The sequence below is a fragment of the Pleuronectes platessa genome, chromosome 22 (assembly GCF_947347685.1).
Source record: "Pleuronectes platessa chromosome 22, fPlePla1.1, whole genome shotgun sequence".
NCBI classification, from domain to species: Eukaryota; Metazoa; Chordata; class Actinopteri; order Pleuronectiformes; family Pleuronectidae; genus Pleuronectes; species Pleuronectes platessa.
Window position 1 is genome coordinate 18851336 of NC_070647.1, and position 19527 is coordinate 18870862.

A 19527-nucleotide genomic window follows, 5' to 3' on the forward strand; every position below is an offset into this window, starting at 1 on the left:
TGCCTCAGCTCCAGGACGATGGAGGAGCTGCAGCTTTCCGCTCTGCTCGGAGCGTGAGGAGGCTTCCTGTTCTCCCTCCTCCTCAGCCTCCTCCTCAGCCTCCTCCTCACCCTCTCTGTGTGGATCCCCCTCCCCCTCTGTCTCTCTGTCTCTCTGCAGCAGCTGAAAACATGGAGGGGTTCCGGCTGCCGCCCGTCATAGAGGAGGTCCTCGATGCGTCTGGTCAGTGTGTCTGAGTGTTTCCTGTTTATTAACTGTAATGAGAGTCAAACAGCTGATTGGAGGAACCAACAGTGATGGAGGGAAAACGACTAATATGATATAAATGATCTAAAGTTATATTCATCCTAATAATCCTCATCTTTCATCACTCTAACCAAATCTCTTATTTTGATTTATTCTAGCTGCACTATTGACACTTCTTGTTTCACAATAAAAGCCTCTAAGTGACGTTAATGCCCTGAAGAGCAGTTTGTTTCTATAGATTGATCGTATATATAAAGGTGATGATTGACAACCACCAGGGGGAGATCCAGTTGTTTTGGCAGCTGTCATGTGGAGGATCTTTATTTACAGTTTATCTTTCTCCATCATCACCAGCAGGTGGAGCCACAGTGTAAACAGGAATCACCTGGTCTGTACCATGTGACCTGTGTCAGCTGAAGATGTGTGATTTCAAATCATTTATCGTCTGTGCAGACGAACTGAGTGAGCTGAAGGACAAAGAGAGGGAGGATGAGGAGACGCTTACAGATGGAGAGAAAGGACTGGAGGAGGAAGAGAAGGAGGAGAAGCGAGGAGGAGTGAAGGATGAAGAACAGGAGGTGGAGGAGCTGAGAGCTCAGGTTCTCCAGCTGCTGCTGGAGCTCGAGGAGACGAGAGAATTCTCTCAGAGACACGAGGAGAGTTTCATGGAGCTGCAGGGTCAGTGTGTCCTTCAACGTCTTTCTAACACGCTGCTGTTTCTTCATATTTAATCAGACACATCTGTGGACTTGTGTCCTGGGAGGAGATCCTCACACGTGACCCTGAGCTTTATTCACTGATCACAAAGTTTCTCTTGTTGAGTTAAGAGCAGAGGAAGTTGCTCCTTGTTAACATCTATGAGACAAATAACATGTGATTGATTGTTGAATCTAAATGTAGAACTTTCCCTCCTCTTCTCTTTCAGGTGTGTTGGATGAAGAGCGACTGGCGAGCGCTCACCAGGCCGAGAGTTTCACCAGACAGATCCAGAGACTACAAGGTACTCGATTACTTCACTGTACTCGGATTACAAGCACAGGGAATTCTGGTTAAATTACAAACTGCAAAAACAGATTTTTCTCTTATTGTCCTCCTTTCTGTTCTTCTCCTCTTCCTCTCTCCTCCTCATCCTCTCTCTCCTCTCTCCACCTCAGCTCAGTTGCACTCAGTGCAGGAAGAGATGGACAGCCTGGAGGAGGAGAAGGAGAGCGAGCTGGAGGAGGCGCAGGAGGAGTTGCGCTCGGCTCAGGAGGAGGTGGTGTTGCTGCAGCAGGTGTCTGAGGAGGCGGCGGCGGAGAGAGAGAACGACATTGCCTCCCTGCAGGAGGAGCTGTGTCGGCTGAGGGCGGAGCAGCAGCGTCTCCTCGCCACGGCGCAGGAATATGAGCTGGAGATCACCACGCTGAGGGCGGAGATCAGCATGAAGAGCCCCCACACGGGGGCGCCATCGCACGGTGAGGAGCTGAGTTCAGAGGGCGAGCTGGTCACATGATGAAATACTCTATTAGCTTAGCTTAGCATAAAGACTGGAAACAGAGGGAAACAGTTAGCCTTCCTCTGTTACCACAAATGTAACAGATTAATTAAAAAAATGTAACGTTATCTCAGTTCTCGTCACTCTGCGGAAATATGATAAATCTGTTCTCAGATAAATCATCAGTTGTTCATGAGTCATATTGTGGTTGTAGTGACCTCTGCAGCCTGTAGGGGGCGCCAGCAGCCTGTGGTCTTTGTGACGTGACGTCCTGTGTTCAGGGGACATGGAGCAGCTGAAGGACGAACTCGTCCACCTGACGGACGAGTGTCTCACTCTGAGCCACGACAACAAACAGCTGAACGGCAAAGTGGACACGCTGAAGCAGCAACAAGACATGTGAGTCCTGGCAGCTGTCAATCAAACTGCTGCTGGTCATGACTAATGTTAACGTGACAGATGACAAGTAAACAAGATCACATGATCACTGAGTCACTTCCTGTAAGCAGACGAGCCAATCACTGAGCAGGAACCTGTCGTCCCGCTGAACAGGTGTGATGACGCGTACCTGGCAGTCAGAGTGCAGGGCGACACTGAGCAGGACGAGCAGCTGAAGACGGACTCTTACATCACTCTGTCCCACGACCTGGAGGTCGAAAGGTCAGAGGTCGACGTCCTGAAGGATCAGCTGAGAGCAGCTGAGGAGACGACACAAAGGATTCAGAGAGAGGTACCGACACGACGGCTAACCACACGACGGCTAACAACACGACGGCTAACCACACGACGGCTAACCACACGACGGCTAACCACACGACGGCTAACGACACGACGGCTAACGACACGACGGCTAACCACACGACGGCTAACGACACGACGGCTAACCACACGACGGCTAACCACACGACGGCTAACCACACGACGGCTAACCACACGACGGCTAACGACACGACGGCTAACCACACGACGGCTAACCACACGACGGCTAACGACACGACGGCTAACCACACGACGGCTAACGACACGACGGCTAACCACACGACGGCTAACCACACGACGGCTAACCACACGACGGCTAACCACACGACGGCTAACGACACGACGGCTAACCACACGACGGCTAACGACACGACGGCTAACCACACGACGGCTAACGACACGACGGCTAACCACACGACGGCTAACCACACGACGGCTAACCACACGACGGCTAACCACACGACGGCTAACGACACGACGGCTAACCACACGACGGCTAACCACACGACGGCTAACGACACGACGGCTAACCACACGACGGCTAACGACACGACGGCTAACCACACGACGGCTAACCACACGACGGCTAACCACACGACGGCTAACCACACGACGGCTAACGACACGACGGCTAACCACACGACGGCTAACGACACGACGGCTAACCACACGACGGCTAACGACACGACGGCTAACGACACGACGGCTAACCACACGACGGCTAACGACACGACGGCTAACCACACGACGGCTAACCACACGACGGCTAACGACACGACGGCTAACGACACGACGGCTAACCACACGACGGCTAACGACACGACGGCTAACCACACGACGGCTAACCACACGACGGCTAACGACACGACGGCTAACCACACGACGGCTAACAACACGACGGCTAACCACACGACGGCTAACGACACGACGGCTAACGACACAGCGGCTAACGACACGACGGCTAACAACAAGACGGCTAACCACACGACGGCTAACGACACGACGGCTAACCACACGACGGCTAACGACACAGCGGCTAACGACACGACGGCTAACCACACGACGGCTAACGACACGACGGCTAACCACACGACGGCTAACAACACGACGGCTAACCACACGACGGCTAACGACACGACGGCTAACGACACAGCGGCTAACGACACGACGGCTAACAACAAGACGGCTAACCACACGACGGCTAACCACACGACGGCTAACGACACGGCGGCTAACCACACGACGGCTAACCACACGACGGCTAACCACACGACGGCTAACGACACGACGGCTAACCACACGACGGCTAACGACACAGCGGCTAACGACACGACGGCTAACCACACGACGGCTAACCACACGACGGCTAACGACACGACGGCTAACGACACAGCGGCTAACGACACGACGGCTAACAACAAGACGGCTAACCACACGACGGCTAACCACACGACGGCTAACGACACGACGGCTAACCACACGACGGCTAACCACACGACGGCTAACCACACGACGGCTAACGACACGACGGCTAACCACACGACGGCTAACGACACGACGGCTAACCACACGACGGCTAACAACACGACGGCTAACCACACGACGGCTAACGACACGACGGCTAACGACACAGCGGCTAACGACACGACGGCTAACAACAAGACGGCTAACCACACGACGGCTAACCACACGACGGCTAACCACACAGCGGCTAACCACACGACGGCTAACGACACGACGGCTAACGACACGACGGCTAACGACACGACGGCTAACGACACGACGGCTAACCACACGACGGCTAACCACACGACGGCTAACCACACGACGGCTAACCACACGACGGCTAACGACACGACGGCTAACCACACGACGGCTAACGACACGACGGCTAACCACACGACGGCTAACCACACGGCGGCTAACGACACGACGGCTAACGACACGACGGCTAACGTCACGACGGCTAACCACACGACGGCTAACCACACGACGGCTAACCACACGACGGCTAACGACACGACGGCTAACCACACGACGGCTAACGACACGACGCCTAACGACACGACGGCTAACCACACGGCGGCTAACGACACGACGCCTAACGACACGACGGCTAACCACACGACGGCTAACCACACGAGTGCTAACGTCACGACGGGCGCGATCTCATATTTAAGAAATCCATTAATGAGCGTGTGTATTGATCATTTTTTATTTAAGCAGTGACCAGGATATGGAGCAGGATCTTTTACAGAATAATAATCAACTCACAGTGACCTCTGGTGGACTAGCTGTGTAGCGACAGTTTGTCTCTCTCTCTCTCAGTGTGACGGGCTGAAGGGCGAGCTGGCCGAGCTGCTGCTGATGTACGACAGCAGCCAACGAGAGCGAGCGGCGCTGGAGCAGGAGCTGCAACGCTACAAGGCCGAGCTGCTGACCGGCAGGAAGTCACAGGTGAGAGGTCAAAGGTCAGACAACAGCGTTTGATAAACCTGATAAAGTATCAGAGTCTGAAACGAGACCAACGGAGGAAGTCTCCGCCCACGAGCAGGATGTCACTTCCTGTTCAGGACGTCTGCATGTGAGTCGATAAACGTCTCCGGGTTCCAGAACCTTCCATTGCTCATCTGCTTCCTGGTTGTCCTGGTGTCTCCTCATCTGTTTGTACCTGAGCTCGATGTCTGAGAGCAGAGCTCTGATTGGCTGATGCATCACATGAGGAACAGTTAAAAACAAACTCGTAGGATTATTGGATCGTTAAATCAAATCAAATGACCCGATGCCGTCCTCCATCCCAAATCAGAGTCCGTCATCAACAGCTCTGCTCCTCTTCATCACATCCCTCCTCCTCCTCCTCCTCATCACAGATCTTTATATAACAAGATGTGGAAGTTTGTAACGTCTCCATTTTGTCTTTAAGCCTCTTTGGTGTCTTTCTGTTTCCTCCTCCTTCCATTTACTAAACTCTGTAGATTTGATGCTCGACCGTCTTTCTGTCCATTTCTCTCGTCCTATCGAACCTCTTCTTTCATTCGGCCGCTCGTCGCCGTCCTTCACATCTTTTGACTTTATTCTGATTATTTTATGGTTTTATTTCCTCTCTCCACCCCCCCCCCCCCCCCCCACGTTCCTGCCCTCTGTCTTCTTCCCAGAACTGCACTCGTCCGTCTGAGCCCCCCGTTCTCTCCGTCCCCTTCATAGGAATGATTGTTATAGTGGCCTTGATATGGTGCTGGTGGGAGGAGCTGGCGTCCTAGATGGGACCAGGTATGGCCACGCCCTTCTTTCTCTACCAGACACGTTGGTTCCTTTGGCGTCCGAGTGATTCACTCTGAGGTCAAACTCTTTCCTGCCGTCATGTTCACAGTGAAACAGAGAACCATGTGACGCCTGCAGCTTTTCATTCTTTCAGTTTCCTTCAGACGTCTCGTTTGGAAAATGTTGATCAAAATATTGCTTCATAAAATGCGTCACATCAGCTCTTCAGGTGCCTGAAGTTGAACGTGCACAGATTGTCGTTGGACTCGATCCTGGAGCAACCAGAGGTTTTGATTCTGCGTTTCCGCCACAGGAACTTTCCCAGGAAGCTTTGCAGGAATTTCAAAGGTTCTTCAGTCAATCAAAGTCTTTGTTGATTCAGATTTTAGTTTGATAATTTCAGGCGTTTGGGTTACGGGTTAACTCTGTTCATATAGAGCTGTTCTATAGTCGTCTGTGCTGCTGCCCCTGGTGGACTGGAGGTATAGTCCACCAGGTAGGTGTGTGTGTGTGTGTGTGTGTGTGTGTGTGTGTGTGTGTGTGTGTGTGTGTGTGTGTGTGTGTGTGTGTGTGTGTGTGTGTGTGTGTGTGTGTGTGTGTGTGTGTGTGTGTGTGTGTGTGTGTGTGTGTGTTTGTGCGTGTGTGCGTGTGTGTGTGTGTGCGCGTGTGTGTGCGGTGGTGACACTGTGTGTGTGTGTGTGTGTGTGTGTGCGGTTGTGACACTGTGTGTGTGCGGTGTTGATTCTGTGTGTGTGCGGTGTTGATTCTGTGTGTGTGTGTGTGTGTGTGTGTGTGTGTGTGTGTGCGGTGTTGATTCTGTGTGTGTGTGTGTGTGGTGACACTGTGTGTGTGCGGTGTTGATTCTGTGTGTCTGTGTGTGTGTGCAGAGATCTGTTTACAGAGTTACTTTTAACACAAGTGTTTAGTCTCTCACACACGACACCACTTCATTTATAGTGTTTACGTGTTTGTGGAAACTTGTGGACAGAAATACTTTGTTCTCACGTCCTGAAGAAGTTGAAAACCTTACATTTGAACTTTAATGATAAACTAATGAAGTTTATAAACATTTATCATTCAAATTCAGTTTTGGTAATAAAATATTTTTGCTAAAATCTTTCTCTTTGCAGTTTGTCGACGTCGTCTGAAACTTTTTGATAATCGTGTAATCTCCGGTTTCCTCTTGTCACATGTGACGGAAAATAAAAATCTCCAAAGTTAAAGTCGTCGCTGTGATCGATAAATGTTGATTCCTGATTTTCATCTGCAGTTTCCTCTGCGTCGGATTTGACTTCCTGTGCTCGTCTCTGTTTCCGCAGACGGAGGCTGGCGGCTGGAACCTGGCGGTGGCGGCGGTTGCTGTGGCGGCAGTCATGGTTCTGGTCGTCCCCAGCTTCACCAGGGCCTGAGGACAAAAGGTGACCTCAACGATGACCTCACTGGGAACTGTGGCATTATGGGATTGCCGTCATGAATCCAGTTCTGCCCTCGAACATGTTGCCGTCCTGTTGCTCTGCTTCTGGGACGGCGGCGCCATGAAGGTCTGACCTCAACGCCACAGTCAGTGAGTGACAGAGGGAAAAACCAACCGAATTTCAGCCGTCATTAAGAACTCTTCAGCTCCCCCTGCAGGTCAGAGCTGTAATAAACTTTTGTTTAAAAATAATTTAAACAAAAAACCAAAAGTTCTACAAAGAAAATATTTCAACGATAATCACCTTTTTAATTCAACAAATTATTTCAGCTCAAAAATACAAAATAGTGTTGCTGATAAAGAACATTTTACAATGATAAAGGGAATTTGAACAGAATTCAGATTTAGAGTTTTTAGGACAAATCTTGTTTCCGGATTAATGTTGAATGTTGTTTGTTAAAAATCATCAGTTTATGTAGCATAAAGGGAAAAAAGCTGAATAATGGAAAGAAAATTAAATCAGCTTTATTGTCCTTAATAGATGATTAAAATGTTTGTATTTGTGTGTTGCAACAGAACCAATGTGAACATTCACTGGAGTTAAAAAGCACTTTATTTTAAATCTAAGTATCTTAGAGATGCATCAGATTATTTGACTGATTTCACTGTGTCAGATTTACAAACAAAATTTTATTTATTTAATGATTTTGTGTTTGTGTGGGGGGGACTGATCATAAAACTGAGAAATTATTATTTGTTGGAGAAAACCATTTTACTGCTTAGTGACTAAATATGTCAGTAAAACTTTATATTTAAAAAATAATTTAATAATTTTAAAAAAGTTTAAGTTACTAAAAAACCTTTATTGATTAATTAAAACAAATTCCTGCTTCTCCTGAATTTAAATTCATCACATTTTACAGTGTTTCTGTTTATAAAGATATTCTGCATGAAAACCATCAACTTCAGTAATGGATCATTTATCAACATATTTAATATAAAAATAGACTTAACATGAAATAAGCAGGTTTCTTCAGAATGAGCATAAAACCGAGACCTTTTTAACGATGAAGAGAAGAGGCCCCAGCTCGGAGCCGAAGCTTCAGTGTGAATCTGTAAACAGGAACTCATCTGCGTTTGTTTACATTTTAGTTTGTTCAAACTCTGAAGACGTTTTTATTTTGTTCAGAGTTCGTAGCTTTAAATCGATGATAAAATCCCACTTCCTCTTATTTTTGCACAGTTTCAATCTTTGAATGAATTTTTACATTTTACTTCGAAGTTGTGACCAAATAATGACAGAATTTTAATCTGATGATTAAATGATTGTGATGTTGTGAAGATGCCTGTGAACTTTTACCAGATAATTATTATGATTTTCAGTCATAAAACCTCCCGGGTTCAATCGATTAGGAAGTGACTTCAAGGTTTGAAATCAATCGTTTAACAAGCTGAAGGAATTTAAACATATTTAATAATAATATAATAAGCAGCATATTGATTTAAGGTTATAACTTATATTCTTCTCAATGATAAACAGCACGTGTCATTTAAACGTTTATAAAGTTTTGCATGAGTTAATTAAATTCATACATAATTATCTGTATACAGACACATGGTGTTTAGTGTGTTCATAGTTTAATTAAAGTCGCGAGTCAAAATGTTCTGATGAATCTCCTGCGTTTTCTCTCCAATAGAAAATGAAAATAATACAAAATCAATTTAAAACAGTAAAGATTTCAATCCAACATCTAAATAATGAGAAAATTTAGCAAAATGTATGGAACCAGTTAATATAATGATGAAAATATTCATGATAACTTGAGTATTGTAGGCAAATCTGCGACTTATTAAATGTAGATTAATACAAAAATATAATACAAGGTCGTTTTATGATATTTGGTTTATGAACTCCAGAGTCGAACATTTGATTTGTTCTCATAAGTTCGATCTAAGACTTATTATTATTAGATTTAAGTTGATCTGTGTGTTTCTTGTGGAACCGACCGGGGGGGTCAGAAGATTTCATTTTACAATAAATGTGTAACTTCATGTGTTTGATGAGACAAACTCAGTTTATCCTGTTACAGGTTGTTAATTATGAATGTTTGTATAAAAAATGATTTGGTAACATGAAACTGAATCTTTCCTTATTTCCTGGTGATAGTTTGTGTTTCACTTGAAAAGCTTTGGTCAAATGTTTGTAAAGAAATGCAGCAGTAAATGCAGCAGATGTTTATCAGTTTATTATATTATTGTTCATCCATAAATAATATTATCAAATCATTTCTGTTGTCGTTTGGTTCTTAAACACAAAGTTTGATGTGTTACTGTGGAATTCATACTGAATGTTTTGATATTAACATATGGCTGCTTGCTAGGCTATCAGGTGTGTGTGACTTCCTGTGTGTGTGTGTGTGTTAGTCTGTTAGGTGTATGTGTGTGTGTGTTAGTTCTTTATCCTCAATATGGTTCAACGATTTAATTCTTCCATCATACAAAATGTTGTTTGCCATATTGTTACATTATGTTGTGTCTTTGTTATGTTCAATGTTACTCTGTGTTATTTCATTTTGTGATTCATTGTGTTTTTAGGTTGAATCTCCACATTATGTAACTTTACAGATTCATTATAACATAACGCAGAAGTTGTTATTGTTTCATAACAGTCAGGCATTGTATTAGTGTAAGTATCATGAGGCACGTGTGTCCCCCCCCAGTGTCTCCCCCCTTGTCTGTCCCCCTGGTGTCTCTCTCCTGGTGTCTCCCCCTCTCGAGGAGTATAAATACTCCATGGTGTCAGGGGTTGGGGGGGGGGGGGGGGGTGTCCCCGCCCCAATGAGCTGTGTGACATTCCTGAGAGTGGAGCTCAGTGGCTGAGCTTTTTAAACCTCTCTCTCTCTCTCTCTCTCTCTCTCTCTCTCTCTCTCTCTCTCTCTCTCTCTCTCTCTCTCTCTCTCTCTCTCTCTCTCTCTCTCTACCTCCCTCTCTCTCTCTCTCTCTCCCCCCCCCCAGCAGCTGTCCCGACTGACCTCAGGCCGTTGAGCCGCCCACCGCCCGTCTCTGCCGGCCACAGAGCCCGAGAGAGTCCGGAGGAACACACGGCCCCTGTCTTCTCCTTCTTCTCCTCCTTCTTCTCCTCCTTCTTCTCCTCCTCCTCTCTCTGTTTTCTGGTCTCTCCTCCTGGAAACCCCTAACCCTTATCGTAACTTTGCGCACTGATCCACTGACTCTGGATCAGATCTTTGACAGCGCACATTTAGACGCTTACGCAAACTTTGGAGAATAGTGTCCTCCCCTGAGCTCCTCGTGTCCTCCTCCTCTCTCCTCCTCTCTCCTCTCTCCTCCTCTCTCCGCTCCGCTCCGGGTCCGGAGGAGGCGGCACCATGATGAGTAACAGCGGCTTCTTGGAGCCGCAGCTGCCGCCGCAGTTGTACCAAGGCCCCGCAGACACCGGGGAGGAGGAGGAGGAGATGCCGGCCACGGAGAAGGACCTGGCGGAGGACGCTCCGTGGAAGAAGATCCAGCAGAACACGTTCACGCGCTGGTGCAACGAGCACCTGAAGGTGATGAACAAGCGGATCAGCGACCTGCAGAAGGACCTGAGCGACGGGCTGAAGCTCATCGGGCTGCTGGAGGTGCTGAGCCAGAAGAAGATGTACCGGAAGTACCACAACAGACCCAACTTCAGGCAGATGAAGCTGGAGAACGTGTCCGTGGCGCTGGAGTTCCTGGAGAGAGAGCACATCCGGCTCGTGTCCATCGGTGAGTCACGCACACGCGTCAACACGCACACGCAACAACACGCACACGCGTCAACACGCACACGCAACAGCACACGGACACGCAACAACACGAACACTTTACGCAGCTTTCTGAAGCTGCTGATTGGTCCACAGGTTAGTGACGCACCTGTCAGTCACCTGAGAGGGAAATCCTTTATTATAAATATAAATATAAATACTTTGTTCACAAAGCATCCTGTTGTCATGACAGCAAATCTCATTGATCACTGATCAGTTGATTGATGATTGACATCACATGCCAGTGGCCAGAGCCTGGACCAGAACCTGGACCAGAGCCTGGACCAGAGCCTGAACCAGAACCTGGACCAGAGCCTGAACCAGAACCTGGACCAGGCCCTACACCAGAACCTGGACCAGAGCCTGGACCAGGCCCTAGACCAGAACCTGGACCAGAGCCTGAACCAGAGCCTTCTGAGATGGGGACACATGAAAGTACCATTGGGACTGAAGTTGGAAGTGGTTCAGGAAACAGGAAGTGATGGGACTGAAGCTGGAAGTGGATTAGGGAACAGGAAGTTAGGAGACTGAAGCTGGAAGTGGATTAGGAAACAGGAAGTGAGTGGACTGAAGCTGGAAGTGGTTCAGGAACCAGGAAGTGATGAGACTGAAGCTGGAAGTGGTTCAGGAACCAGGAAGTGGATGGATTGAAGCTGGAAGTGGTTCAGGAACCAGGAAGTGATGAGACTGAAGCTGGAAGTGGTTCAGGAAACAGGAAGTGATGGGACTGAAGCTGGAAGTGGATTAGGGAACAGGAAGTTAGGAGACTGAAGCTGGAAGTGGATTAGGAAACAGGAAGTGAGTGGACTGAAGCTGGAAGTGGTTCAGGAACCAGGAAGTGATGAGACTGAAGCTGGAAGTGGTTCAGGAACCAGGAAGTGGATGGATTGAAGCTGGAAGTGGTTCAGGAACCAGGAAGTGATGAGACTGAAGCTGGAAGTGGTTCAGGAAACAGGAAGTGATGAGACTGAAGCTGGAAGTGGATTAGGAAACAGGAAGTGAGTGGACTGAAGCTGGAAGTGGTTCAGGAACCAGGAAGTGATGAGACTGAAGCTGGAAGTGGTTCAGGAAACAGGAAGTGGATGGATTGAAGCTGGAAGTGGTTCAGGAACCAGGAAGTGATGAGACTGAAGCTGGAAGTGGTTCAGGAAACAGGAAGTGATGAGACTGAAGCTGGAAGTGGTTCAGGAAACAGGAAGTGATGAGACTGAAGTTGGAAGTGGTTCAGGAAACAGGAAGTGATGGGACTGAAGCTGGAAGTGGATTAGGGAACAGGAAGTTAGGAGACTGAAGCTGGAAGTGGATTAGGAAACAGGAAGTGAGTGGACTGAAGCTGGAAGTGGTTCAGGAACCAGGAAGTGATGAGACTGAAGCTGGAAGTGGTTCAGGAACCAGGAAGTGGATGGATTGAAGCTGGAAGTGGTTCAGGAACCAGGAAGTGATGAGACTGAAGCTGGAAGTGGTTCAGGAAACAGGAAGTGATGAGACTGAAGCTGGAAGTGGATTAGGAAACAGGAAGTGAGTGGACTGAAGCTGGAAGTGGTTCAGGAACCAGGAAGTGATGAGACTGAAGCTGGAAGTGGTTCAGGAACCAGGAAGTGGATGGATTGAAGCTGGAAGTGGTTCAGGAACCAGGAAGTGATGAGACTGAAGCTGGAAGTGGTTCAGGAAACAGGAAGTGATGAGACTGAAGCTGGAAGTGGTTCAGGAAACAGGAAGTGATGTGACTGAAGCTGGAAGTGGTTCAGGAAACAGGAAGTGATGTGACTGAAGCTGGAAGTGGTTCAGGAACCAGGAAGTGGATGGATTGAAGCTGGAAGTGGTTCAGGAACCAGGAAGTGATGAGACTGAAGCTGGAAGTGGTTAAGGAAACAGGAAGTGATGAGACTGAAGCTGGAAGTGGTTCAGGAAACAGGAAGTGATGTGACTGAAGCTGGAAGTGGTTCAGGAAACAGGAAGTGATAAGACTGAAGCTGGAAGTGGATTAGGAAACAGGAACTGGGTGGACTGAAGCTGGAAGTGGTTCAGGAACCAGGAAGTGGATGGATTGAAGCTGGAAGGGGTTCAGGAACCAGGAAGTGGATGGATTGAAGCTGGAAAGGGTTCAGGAACCAGGAAGTGGGTGGATTGAAGCTGGAAGGGGTTCAGGAACCAGGAAGTGGGTGGATTGAAGCTGGAAGGGGTTCAGGAACCAGGAAGTGGATGGATTGAAGCTGGAAGGGGTTCAGGAACCAGGAAGTGGGTGGATTGAAGCTGGAAGGGGTTCAGGAACCAGGAAGTGGGTGGACTGAAGCTGTTAACTTTTCCAACAGGAAACTGAGATCCAGTTTCCTCTGATCCAGTTTCACCTCCATCATTTAAATGTTGACTGGACAAGTCAGAGTTTAAACTGGTTCATGTATGTTTACACTGGGTTTGTCAAACTTTTGAATTCCAGTGAAACTCTTTAACCGTGTTGTTCACATGTTGTGACTCTGCAGGGGGGGGGGTGATTGATGGCAGGACAGCTGAGCTCTGCTCCACCTACAGCTGCTGGAAATAGACCTGAGACAAACTGACTGAGACACACTGAGACGTGTTCTGGATCAGCTGAGGTTTGATCAGTGAATCACAACATTGAAAATATGAATCATATGAAAGTCTGTGGATCAGATTTAATGGAAGAAGAACTTTGTTGTTTGAATTGATTTAAACATGAAAATATTCTGACTGTGTAATGATTCACATGTGTTGAAGCCGTCAGCTCACAGGAATGTTAAAGTGAGGCCAGGACCCCCCCCCCCCCACACACACACACACAGACACACACACACACACACACACTGTTCTTAACTCAACAAGAGCAAAACTACCAAAGAAACGTTATTAGCAGTGAATAAATCTCCGAGGACAAATCGATGGAACTGAACACATGAACAACAGGCTGTGGGAGCTCAGGGCTCGAGTGGTGAAAAGGTTCGATGCTGCCGTAACGTGAACGCAGGTGAAGAGGAGGCTTTTAAATCCTCGACTGAATCCGGTTTGTATCTGACGAGTGTTCTGACGATGTGTGGGTCAGAGGTCAGAGGTCAGAGGTCGGCTCTTTGAACAGAAACTGTCTGAAGCAGCTTCGTGTTTCCACTCGTTCATGAATCACAATCTGAATCGAGTGTCTCATGTTCACATCACGTATGAATCAGTTCATGATTCAACATCAGAACATATCAGTAATAATATAAAGAGTTTAATTCACTTTGTGAAGAAGATGAAATCCTCAGCTGGTCCTGGATCCGTCTCATCTGTTCAGCTGCTGAACCTTCACCAGCTGCACTGACTCTGGATCAGTCAAACTGTGTCTTTACATCTTCACCTCAACTCACAGACTGTGTGATGACATCAGAGGAAACCTGTGTGTGTGTAGGGGGGGGGGGGGGATCTGCTGACTGTCACACTGCTGCCTCATCAATAAAGTTCAGTTTGAATCTGAACAACAAAGATTCTCCTCACTGTCATCACCCCCCAACACATGACACGGGGGGGAGGGGGGGATGAATGTGGCCTGTGTGTGTGTGTGTGTGTGTGTGTGTGTGTGTGTGTGTGTGTGTGTGTGTGTGTGTGTGTGTGTGTGTGTGTGTGTGAGTGTGTGTGTGTGTGTGTGTGTGTGTGTGTGTGTGTGTCAGCTGTCGTCACAGTTGGTCTGAGGCATTTGAACCAACAGCTGGAGGGTCAACACACACACACACACACACTTTTTTATTTTAAAAAAGTGTTTAGTGTAAGTGTGTGTGTGTGTGTGTGTGTGTGTGTGTGTGTGTCTTTAAATAGCTCAGCTCTTTGTGAAGTTGGACACTGGGTTTTTCAGGAAAAAAAAAAACACACATTTATACAGCCGCTGTCCATCTGCTGTGTGTGTGTTTGTGTGTGTGTGTGTGTGTGCGCGTGTGCGTCTGGTGTGTGTGTGTGTGAACTAACATCTCCTGTTTCCTGGGGAAAGATTACAGTGACACTCCATCACAACATTTCCTCTGTGAACACTGGACCTGACTAATCTCTGGACTCCAGCTTCCTGTGTGTGTGTTGAATATCTGAGCTCAGAGGGAAAATATGATTTTAAGATTGTGAACAGGTTTTTTCCACAGAGACTCACAAAGTCAGGTCCACACACACACTCATTGTCAACACTCTGGAGGAAAGAGGAAAGCTGAGCTTCACCTCAGTCCTCAGTTCAGGTGAAAGGGCTGATGGGAGTATGAGTCAGCTGACGTATGAACAGATTTATATGTTGTCTGATTAAAATGAGCTGATTTGAATCCGTTTATGTTGATATGAAAACTTTTATTATACAGAAAAGTTGTTTGTTTGTATTTTATGTAGAAACATATGAACACACGACATGAAGCGCAGAAGTGAGCGTAAACGAAGAGTCAGGTGTCGTCTGCAAAGAACTTTCACTTCAACGACTCAAAAGAGTCCAAGTTCCAAATCACATTATTAAACCCATAAAGTAATTTTGTCCTAATCGACTCAAGTATGGAAATAAAAAGGACTCGATGTGGAGACTGTTGTGAAACTTTAGTTCACTGTTGTAACTGCAAAGTTTATTTTTTATTGTGGATCAAACTTCTGATCATTTTCTGGATGGTTGTCATGGTGGCGTCAGTTGACTCGAACATGTTGGAAGCGTCTGTGGAGTTCAGGCAGGTTCATGGTCCCAGAAGTTAACTTGTCTGTGTGTGTTAAAACCTACTGAGTGGGTCAGGCTGTGATTGGTCGACCCATCAGAGTTCATGTGGTGAAAAGAAGATACGCACTTCAGATTGTGTTGCTGTAGGAGTGAAGAAAAGATGACTTTATAACAAACGTCACAATGAGCTCACAAACACAACTCCTAACCTGTAGATGATGGGTGGTAACATCTCCCCCTGTCCTCTGTCCCTCAGACTCTAAGGCGATCGTGGACGGGAACCTGAAGTTGATCCTGGGTCTGATCTGGACCCTGATCCTCCACTACTCCATCTCCATGCCCATGTGGGAGGACGAGGACGACGAGGACGCGAAGAAACTGACGCCAAAGCAGCGTCTGCTGGGCTGGATCCAGAACAAGGTGCCGCAGCTCCCCATCACCAACTTCCACCGAGACTGGAGGGACGGGAAGGCGCTCGGAGCACTGGTGGACAACTGTGCCCCCGGTGAGCCCCAGAGCTCTGATACACAGGCTAATCAATAATCAATCAATAATCAGCTTCAGGAGAAACTGATGACTGTGAGGATTTCAGGTTTGTGTCCAGACTGGGAAACATGGGATCCCAGTCAGCCGGTGGAGAACGCCAGAGAGGCCATGCAGCAGGCCGACGATTGGCTCGGAGTTCCACAGGTAACACAAACAAAAACACCAATCCGGTATATGTGTGTGTCTGCATCCTCAGGATTAAACATTGTCGTCGTGTTGTGGTTCTTCTTCAGGTGATCGCTCCAGAGGAGATTGTCGACCCAAACGTGGACGAGCACTCTGTGATGACCTACCTGTCTCAGTTCCCTAAATCCAAACTAAAGCCCGGCGCCCCCTTGAGGGCAAAGACTCTGCACCCGAAAAGAGCCAAAGCTTTCGGACCTGGTGAGAAAACACACTCGTCTCTTTTCTTATTTACGTGTTTCCTGACGTTTTAAAACATTCCACAGATCAAACTCAGGTGTGATGATGACACTGGACCTTTGACCTGTGAGGTTCCTCTGGGTTCTGTTCTCGGCTCGCCGCTAGATCTGTGTTATTCATAATGAAAACATTTCTGTCTCCTTTTGCGCTGATGATTAACTGATATTTGTTGATAAATTCATCAGAACTTTGTCGGCTCCATTTTACGAAGAATTTGAGTAAATTTGCTAACCCTTCATCGTGTCTCAGGTATCGAACCTCGAGGGAACATGGTTCTGAAAGCAGCAGAGTTCCTGGTGGAGACGGTGGAGGCCGGACTGGGTGAGGTTCTGGTTTACGTGGAGGATCCTGAGGGACATACGGAGGAGGTGGGAACTCTCGTCACTCTTAAATAAATTAAATGGTTAAAACAGAATAAGTTCAGTCAGTCTCTGGTCTGTGTGTCCGTCAGGCTCGAGTCATCCCCAACAACGACAGGAACAGAACCTACTCTGTGGTCTACCTGCCCAAAGTGGAGGGGCTTCATAAGGTGAGAAAAACTCCATTCAAAGGTTCACGTACTCCTCAGCTTTCCTCTCATGGTCGTCTTCAGTGAACAGAACGGAATGTGAACATCTTCAGAAGATTTAACATCATCTGATAAAATGTTAGATTCACGATCAAACTGGTTTTAAGTCTGTAAGAAATAAACCTGACATGCCTGTGATTCCCTCTCTGACCAGGTGAAGGTGCTGTTCGCTGGGCAGGACATTGACAGAAGTCCCTTCATCGTGAACGTTTCCAAGGCCATGGGCGACCCGAGCAGAGTCCAGGCCCGCGGGCCGGGGCTGCAGACGACGGGGAACGTGGCCAACAAGCCGACGTACTTTGATATTTACACAGCAGGTAAAAACTGAACTGTTGCTTTAAACAACTTCAATTCATCTGAGAAACAAACAAAGACAAAGTGTGGAAACGTCTCCTTGTCCGTCCTCAAGGGGCGGGAGCCGGAGACGTGGGCGTCATCATCGTGGACTCTAACGGTCGCAGGGACACAGTGGAGATTGTCCTGGAAAACAAAGGGGACAGTATTTTCCGCTGCACCTATGTTCCCGTCCTGGAGGGGGCGCACACCGTATGCGTGACCTTTGCCGGGCAGCAGATTCCCACAAGTCCTTTCACTGTCCACATCTGTGAGGGTAGGTGTCCCACAGCTCTGGTTCAGTTCTGCTGGAGTCTGAAGTTTCTTCTAAGTTTAAACTGAAACCAGGAGGATTTTAACAGATTAAAAAACTGTCTTTATTTTATGTCTGAAATGTAATGTTTGTTCTTTCCTCATCTAATAATCAGAAGGATGAAGTTTGACCCACCCTCCTGTAGCATCCGGTTTCTAACCAGACAAAGGTTTAAAATGAGCGTATGAAAGATGACGCTCAGTCTGGATCTGATTGGACAGTCGCAACTCAGTTCTTATGTTTGATTAGTTGAAACTGTTCATCGTATCCACAGGCCCCTCCCTCATTGGTCTGTCGGCAGAGGTAAGGGCGGACTTGACTTTAGTTTTAGATAAAGTTTAGATAAAGGATCTTGAACTTTGAACCTGGTTCTCTTTGATTCCGTACTCGTTTGTTTTGGCTTTGTTCTCAGTCAGGATTCAGGTTTAGAGTCGGGATCATCGGATCCGGACTCGAGACAGATGCTTTTTTTTAGATTTCTGCATTCTTCACCCCCGACGATACTGTAGTTAGAGTACTGTGGAGTACTGTGGAGTACTGTGGAGTACTTGAGTACTGTGGAGTACTGTGGAGTACTGTGTAGTACCGTGGAGTACTGGAGTACTGTGGAGTACTGTGGAGTACTGTCGTATTGTGTAGTACTGTGTAGTACTGTGTAGTACTTTGGAGTACTGGAGTACTTGGGAGTACTGTGGAGTACTGGGGAGTACTGTGGAGTACTCTGGAGTTGACTCTTGATTTATGATTTTAAAATCTGGACTTGGAACTTGTTTGGGATTGAAACAAAGAACTCTTGTCTTCCTGGTTCTGGTCTTGCAGCAGCGCCACCTGCTGGTGCGGAGGCGTCTTTCCTCTTATATCTACAGTGCCTTGCATAAGTATTCACCCCCCTTGGACTTTTTCCCATTATGTACTGTTACTAACTGGAATTCAAATAGTCTTAAATAAACTTTTTCCCGTTTGATCAACAAAACATGCATAGTACTTTGGAGGTGCAAAATAAATTTTATTGTGACACAAACAATAATGAGAACAAAAAAGTTGACATCTGTTGGGTGCATAAGTATTCACCCCCCTGTGTCAATACTTGGTAGAACCCCCTTTCGCTGCAATTACAGCTGCAAGTCTTTTGGGGTATGTCTCTACCAGCTTTGCACATCTAGAGATGGAAAGGTTTGTCCATTGTTCTTGGCAAAAAAGATGAAGCTCAGTCAGATTGGATGGAGACCGTCTGTGAACTGCAATCTTCAAGTCTTGCCATAGATTCTCTATTGGATTGAGGTCTGGGCTTTGACTGGGCCATTTTAAGACATTAACATTCTTTAATCCAAACCATTCCTTTGTAGCTCTGGCTGTATGTTTAGGGTCATTGTCCTGCTGGAAGATGAACCTCCGCCCCAGTCTCAAGTCTTTTGCAGACTGCATCAGATTTTCTTCAAGGATTTCCCTGTATTTGGCTCCATCCATCTTTCCCTCTATTCTGACCAGTTTCCCTGTACCTGCTGAAGAGAAGCATCCCCACAGCATGATGCTACCACCACCATGTTTCACTGTTGGGATGGTGTGCTCAGGGTGATGGGCAGTGTTGGGTTTTCGCCACACATAGCGTTTTGCATTGAGGCCAAAAAGTTCAATTTTGGTCTCATCTGACCAGAGCACCTTCTTCCACATGTTTGCTGTGTCTCCCACATGGCTTCTGGCAAACTCCAAACGGGATTTTTTAT

At 47.2% G+C, this 19527-nt stretch overlaps 2 protein-coding genes across 2 annotated transcripts in view; both read left to right on the top strand.

The window, feature by feature from the left end:
• LOC128429227 (coiled-coil domain-containing protein 136) lies at positions 1-5739 on the top strand. Its single transcript, XM_053415499.1, has 8 exons — positions 1-222; positions 700-924; positions 1172-1246; positions 1401-1700; positions 2002-2119; positions 2273-2450; positions 4808-4936; positions 5635-5739. Exons 1-8 carry the CDS (start codon positions 171-173, stop codon positions 5737-5739), a joined length of 1182 nt encoding a protein of 393 aa, XP_053271474.1. The 5' UTR covers positions 1-170.
• A 4801-nt stretch (positions 5740-10540) lies between these two features.
• Positions 10541-19527, top strand: part of flncb (filamin C, gamma b (actin binding protein 280)) — a 33815-nt gene continuing 24828 nt past the window's right edge. Inside the window, exons 1-8 of the mRNA XM_053415320.1 lie at positions 10541-10919; positions 15877-16125; positions 16213-16310; positions 16400-16550; positions 16839-16957; positions 17041-17118; positions 17312-17474; positions 17567-17767. Of these exons, the coding sequence (XP_053271295.1) occupies positions 10541-10919; positions 15877-16125; positions 16213-16310; positions 16400-16550; positions 16839-16957; positions 17041-17118; positions 17312-17474; positions 17567-17767 (1438 nt within the window). The remainder of the gene's footprint in view (positions 10920-15876; positions 16126-16212; positions 16311-16399; positions 16551-16838; positions 16958-17040; positions 17119-17311; positions 17475-17566; positions 17768-19527) is intronic.